At 37.0% G+C, this 6,998-nt stretch overlaps 1 protein-coding gene across 1 annotated transcript in view; it reads right to left on the bottom strand.

Annotated features, from left to right (window-relative positions):
- astn2 (astrotactin 2) overlaps window positions 1–6,998 on the bottom strand; it is a 259,339-nt gene that overhangs the window by 143,742 nt on the left and 108,599 nt on the right. The window contains exon 5 of the mRNA XM_014009306.1: window positions 1,231–1,338. Within this exon, the coding sequence (XP_013864760.1) occupies window positions 1,231–1,338 (108 nt within the window). The remainder of the gene's footprint in view (window positions 1–1,230; window positions 1,339–6,998) is intronic.

The following is a 6,998-nucleotide window of genomic DNA, read 5'->3' as shown; positions in this document are numbered from 1 at the left end:
GTTTATAACCATACAAGGTAAAGATAAAATAGTCCTAGTGAGTAGCCTATATTGTAACCAGTCAGCTAAAGAATAATGTATCTTTCAGGTTTTTGATAGATATTTTTAAATAGTTAACTTTCAGATATTGATGTAGTTTTTAGGCATTTTCCTCTGTGCTCAATTTGTCAGCTTCCCCTCATTTATTTAAGAATAAATCTAAATCAGGTAAAAAGGCTGAAGAGAAAATTTGTGAAAATGCAGGCAAAGTCCAGAGAGGGAAAAAAAAAAATAAAATAAACTTTTAAACACTTTAGGAAGTCTGGGGATCTAGTGATTGATATTACTTATAACAAGGTCTGTTTTATAAAGTGTATAAAAACATAGCAGAGGTGTTTTGACCAAGTCAACAGTGCTATGCAATGACAAAGCACTTTGCAAATGTTTATWTCCTGAAATCGATGCAAAAAAAGGTTTGTCAGATGACCCATTTGAGTGCAATTTTATGAAAAAAAAATGCAATTAACAGAGTCACTATACGCAACTGTTTTCACATAACTTTTTATGCTTTATTTTTGTTTATTGCTTTTCTTACACCGTTGATCAGAGTTAACATGTAGCTAATACAATTWTCATGAGTTACTGTTAGACAAACTTTAAACAAGGAGAATAACAGACAAAAGTGGTTTTATATTGTATAAATAACCAAAAAGACATATGCAGACATGTTCTGTTTTTGTTTGGTTACATCCAGACAAATGCAAATCCTACATTACATCACAGCCCTGGCATTCTATATTACGCAAGTTAAAATCATGCCTCCAATCCAAGTTATTTGGATTGAGTTTCATTATCACAGAAAGYCCATTTCCATCAGCTCATATATCTCTGAGTGTCACTGAGCTGTGCTATGGTATAACACTTTAAACACCACAGGGAGTGTGCATGACTTCTTCCTACTTCCAGCTACGTGGACAAATTCAGAAATGTCTCGCCTCATTTCACTTTGCTATAAGCCATATTTTCATTATTCCCATTCATATTCAGCTATGAGAAGTTCAGAATTCATTTGTTTTCAAGTCTGTTCTTTATTTCTTTTTTGTTTCCTTTATTATTTAATACTGTATTCTCAGCAGTACAAAGTAAAAAAAGAGGATCTCCTCTTGCATGAGTGAAGGCATCACAAACGTGACAAATTCATCACAGAGCTCAAAATCACACACCTGTAATTTTTTTTAAAAAATTTTTTACCTTTGCTGCGCCGTCGACCTCTGTTCTGCTCTGTGTGAAACTTCATTTGATTGTCATCTTCAGGCTCTGAACCGGATTCCCCTTGGGGACCATACATGCCTCCAGTTGCTGACAGTGAGATGTCAAGAAAAAGACAAGAAGGGATGTAATGAGAATGCATTATTTAATGATTTCTGTTTTTTTTCTTCTTTCAGAGTAATAATTGTGTTATTGAAACATAGGTGGTGTGAGCAATGGTGCTATCTTTATCCACTTGAGTGCCAAGGGTATAAAAACACAAAAATTGCATAATTATAGTACACAAGGATGACATAAATTGAAGATTAAATGAACAAATGTATTTTTTATTGCATTTCCCTCCTGGTTTGATCAATAGGCAATTCAACTGTGAAGCTCAGTTTTCTAATCATATTGTGTCACTTTGCCAGGGTGCGTGTGTGTGCCTGTGTGTAAATCTGTGATGGACAGACAGCTAAACAGATGATGTGAGAAGCTTTGTTTTTGCTGTTTTGTCATCACTAAATCAAAGCACAAACTGTCACCAAAATTTGCATGGGTTGCCTCAAAAGTGATAATTGCCAARTTGCACAACTTTGCAAAACTATTAACCTTCCAAAACCTAAATAAGGGATGTACAACACATGTATTGCTTTAAAATGCATTCTTAAACTGATTAAAAAACATTTTAAAAGAAAAAAAGTCACTCTCCGCCTAAACATTAATTCTATTTCTTGTCATTTATCTGTATTGTTAAAACCCACGGGKTTACAGATTATTCCTAATCTCCGAGAATGCAATTGAAATAAAGGACAGATCAGCTTTTTTTTTGTCATTTTCATGATGGGGCACCTGAGGGAAAATGGTTTATCTGATCAACAAAAAATAAGTCAAGAAGAAAAAATACAACTGAGTTAGGGTTTTACATCAATATTACTCTACAGAATGCAAAGGCAACAGGCAGTGAGGCACAAATGTTTAGTCATTCAAAGGTCATAAAAGCAGTATCCCATAGTCACAAGCCTTAAACCACATCAGTTAAAGCTCTTTAAAGTTGTTTCCTTCATGCCAATATTGCAGTGCAATAGAAATAACGTGATCTCAAAAGGGTAAATGTTTGGCTACAAAAGTTAAAAAAAAAACTTGTTTTGTGAGCTTTTCTTTAATCAATTTCTCTTTTAATATCATGATATTTCTGTTGCTCTAGTTTCTGTTCTTATTTTTTTKGTCCTGCCATCAAACTGACCTCTTTCTCAATTTTGTTGAGCAGTCAGAGCTTTTTGTCTGCTTCCTCACAGCACATTTGTCTCAGATTTCACGTTTTAGAAATAGAAAAAGCGCTGCGAAAAAGCATTTGCCCTCTTGTTGCAGATTTCTTCTGTTTTTGCTTTTATGTCTTATTTACATGTTTCATATTATTAAACTGGTATCAGAGAAAAACAACCTAAAATGGAATAGTTTTTAAATGATAATTTCATTTATTAGAGAGAAACAGCTGCCCAAACGAACCTGGCCTAATGCAAATAAGTAATTACAATTTAAATCTTGTAACTGCTTGTGCCAACAACTGCAATCAAGCGTGTGTGTCGATTTTTTGAGAGTTTTACAAAATATTCCTGACTTGTTTAGGTCAGAGTACAACAAAGWGAAAGTAGAACAGTTGACTTCAGGGCAGCAGTTTTTAAGATGCTGGGTAAATTGTCACTACAAACTCCCTTGCTCACTGATTCCCAGAACCTGCCTAATCCTGTTCAGGGTCATGGGGTTGTAAGGAGTGCCTGGGGTGAAATGGGGTACACCGTGGACAGGTCACCAGTCCATCACAAGGCCAACACCACTCCTAACTGTACTCCCTAGCAATACTTCCATTTTCTGCAGGGTGTGTCTCCTTGGGGGATGACCTCAAAAAAGTGGAGGTCAAGAAAAGACAGAAAAAAACAGTAGAGGCTGGACAATTCACCTCTGAGCTGTGTCTGTCCTTTTACAGAATTCTGCAAAACATAATGACAAAGATAACCTATGTGACCCAAAACGGGTCTACTGGGTTGTGTTATGCTGAACGTTTTGAACTTACCGTACTTAAGATATTTAAATATATTCTAATAGATTTCCAAAAGAAGAGTACAACATTTATTTTTTCTCAATCATTCCCTTCATAAAACTGATTTGTACTGTACATTTCTGAATTTAGTAACTCATTTTATTTGTTCAATAGCAGCTCATCCCTGCTGTTCTTGCCTTCTCAGTTCAAGTCTCCATCAGCCATCTGTGAGCTCAATCCCAACATCAGCAATCTAAACTGAGGAGGAATGTCCTATTTCTTGCTTTCATTTAGGACACCACCCTGCTATGATGCTTAATCATTCTCCGAACATTAAAACTCTTACATGTACATCAGTGTGTGTTCCTCTTTGCATCTATCTTTGCTGAATACAAAACAATAAAAATGTTGGGAAAAAAAGCAAAACTTGTACAACAGGTAATGACCTAAATACAAATATGTACAGATACTCAAACAGGACATCAGGAGAGCTCCTCCGGGAACTATTTATCACTTTATAATCTCTTCCTTTCCCATAAATGTTATACTGTTATGTCCCTGTTAAAAGACGTTTACTGCCAATAAAAGAGCCACATATTCTGCGTTTCTTGTTCATTGGACAAAGTCACAATTCCTTGATAATTGCTGAGCAGTGCCAAGTGAAATATCCTTTTTTTCCCCCTTACTTGAAAAATAATATGCCATGGCTCATGAAAATGTAATTGCATCATAAAGATTCTGGATATGATTAAAAGTTCTATTAAATCTGAGCAAAAAGAGTGCACTGAAAGCCAGAGTCACTCTTTTGGTCTGGTGCACTTCAACTGGACGAGAGTCGAGTTGATTCAAGTGCTGAAGTCTGGCTGTGTTTGGGAAAGTGGAGCTAAGGCAATGTGGTGTAAAATTGGTTTGAAATTTATGCATCATGTTCGAACATGCCCAGAGAGTTGGTATATGAAGAGAAAGGACAGCTTCACAAGGGCAGCTTCACAGGTTCAGGCTGCTGGCTGCACAGATATGTGAAAATAGGTGTTCCATTGTATATTTACTGAAAATATATATTTTTTTAAATAAAAAAATGTATCACAGATACTCTAAAAATTTCCAGGTACTCTCTACATCTTACATGCTCCATGATTTTAATGCCAACTAACTTAGGAGAGTTCACTCTTGTTACTGGCAGCAAAGGATATTAATGATTTCTGTGTCTGTTGGGCTACGTTCACATTTCATTTCATCTGACTTTTACATCATTGGGGTTGAGGTACAGTATATGGCTTCATCTGAATATTAAAATAATTATTACTGACATCATTCAGTTTAACGGGGACACATCATGTAAAATCCACATTTTTAGCCATGGAATACATTTTGTTGTATTCTATATAGTGTAGACAATATGAATTTAGTCATTCCCAGTGCTGCATAGATATCTTTTTATTCTTTTTGGGTCMGATTTTTCAACCCGTTCAGTTTTTTCTATTAGCTAAAATGTTTTCTGAACTATTACATCATAGTATTTGCAACAGAACTTCCAAATAAAGAATGAACTTACTAAGTACAGTTTGGTTGCCTTCATTCTCCTCTTGCTCTGGGTCAGACTCTGGCTTTAACATGTAAGGCTGGATGGACAAGTTTTCTCTTGTTGACATCTTTCAATTAATTCGTAAGTAAAATGTTTCTGCACTGCTTTGTAATTGTAAATTTCTCCATCAAGCTACAATGGACTGGCCTGGAAGCTGGAGTGWGGTGGGGTGTTAAGYGATTTGTTTGGATTTAAAGAGACAGCATCARAATYAGTTAAATTGAGACACCTCAGAAATAGGGTGAAAGAGGGGCTTGTGGAGCTACAATGAGGAKGAAWTCAGACCAAAACATTGCAGTTCCATTTTATATAGACCCCAACTGAATGATTTAAATGTGAAAAAGGAAGATCTAAACACATGACATGTCTCCTTTAAAACATGGAACTCCACTTGTCTTCAGCTACAGAAAAGACGTTTAGTTGCTTAATCTTTTTTTTTTGGTCATGTCTTGGATGACTGAGAATATACATTACAATATGTTACCGTTGGTATGACGTGTTGGATTGTATTGATCCTAGGGTTGAATGGGATCAATACTTGAGTTTAATATTTAATTGTGCCCCACTAACCCATTCTCACTCCCGACTCGTCAACATATTGACGCTTGGTCAGGTAGCCGTCTGCGTCCAGCTTCGGACGCATTGGGTACCTCCATCGTGTCCGTTCTTAATGAGATGAGGTGGCGGAGGACGAGCATGTTGTCATATTTTTTTGAAAAGAGTAGGAAATGCGCAACAACTAACCGTCCCAGACCATAAATTTAACTTTTATTAACCATATACAGCCTATCCCTGACCTCAGTACCTAAAATTAATCATTAATCTTGATCCCTCATATTAAACACAGACCCCCAACACAAAGACCCCTAAGTGGCGCAACCTGGAAAAGCCGCGGGTGGCAAGGACTGACATGAGGGGGGGTTACTCGATGCATTAAAACTGGACGCAGACGATACCTGACCAAGCGTTAAAATGCTGCTGAATCAGGAGTGAGAACGAGTTGGCCCCACTGAGTTTTTAAGTGCAGCCAACTGATTATGAAGCTTTATGTTCCCATTAGTAACACACTAAAAACACTTCTCAACCACATGAAAATTAGATTTCCACTGTGATTATCCACTTATTATGGCTTATAGCGCAAGCAGGAACTACTTTAGTTTTTGTTTGATGTGGACCCTGTCCACAAAAACTACCTTGGGTTTTCACAGAACCCTCAGTTTTTACTTCTAGTCAGACCTGAGACACTTTCTTCTGACACTGACTCAATGTTAAAAAAATATTTAGCTATAACAGTAGATTGAAATTGATTCACCGTTGTTGTTCTTCTAAACCAGTGAGGAACAGAATCAAATTGATTAACAACCAATGGTAACTTAAATATGATAAACAGTTTGTGGCCTCACCAATAAAATCTCATTGTGAAAAGGACCACATTTTTTCAGCTGTTTAAATTTGAAAATTATGAACACTCACAGTTTAAACACAACAAAGAATAAACACATTTGCATTGCAAATGAACAATTTAGACTTGATTTTAATAGCCCACTGAGCCTTTTCACTATCAAGGAAAATCAAAGCTTGTGTCCCTCAGATAACTGTAATATGAAAAGCTGAGGACACAAGGCAGAGCCCAATACACTAAACACGTTTGTCTGCTAGCAATGAAAGGCAGCTGTTGTACAAACACTATAGAATTTGCTGAACATTACCTTCTCACCTCTTATCTTCATCTCTGATCCAATAATTTCATTTACCAGCTTTTCCTTTCTAGGTCACAGGGGAGCTGGAGCCTACTGTATCTCCAGGATTCACTGTGCGAGAGGCAGGGTGAAGCCTAGTCAGGTTGCATTTCAGGGCTACATACAAACAAGACAAACAACCACTCACACACTCATTCACAACTAGTTAGCCTGTCATGCACATTGTTGGTTTGTAAGAGAAACACTAGAGTACTGGCGGAAACCGGAGTACCCGGAGAAAACCCACACAAGCACGAGGAGAACATGCAAACTCCACACAGAAAGACAAGACCCCAGGTCTGAACCTGGGATTGAACCCAGGACCTTTGTGCTGTGAGGTGTCGGTGCCAACCATTGGACCGTTGTGCTGCCATCGTGTTTGTTGTTGACAAACATTTTAAAATGT

This window comes from Austrofundulus limnaeus, unplaced genomic scaffold (genome assembly GCF_001266775.1).
Source record: "Austrofundulus limnaeus strain Quisiro unplaced genomic scaffold, Austrofundulus_limnaeus-1.0 Scaffold57, whole genome shotgun sequence".
NCBI lineage: Eukaryota > Metazoa > Chordata > Actinopteri > Cyprinodontiformes > Rivulidae > Austrofundulus > Austrofundulus limnaeus.
Note: the sequence above shows the minus strand (reverse complement) of the source record. Positions and strands in the feature narration are given on the sequence as shown.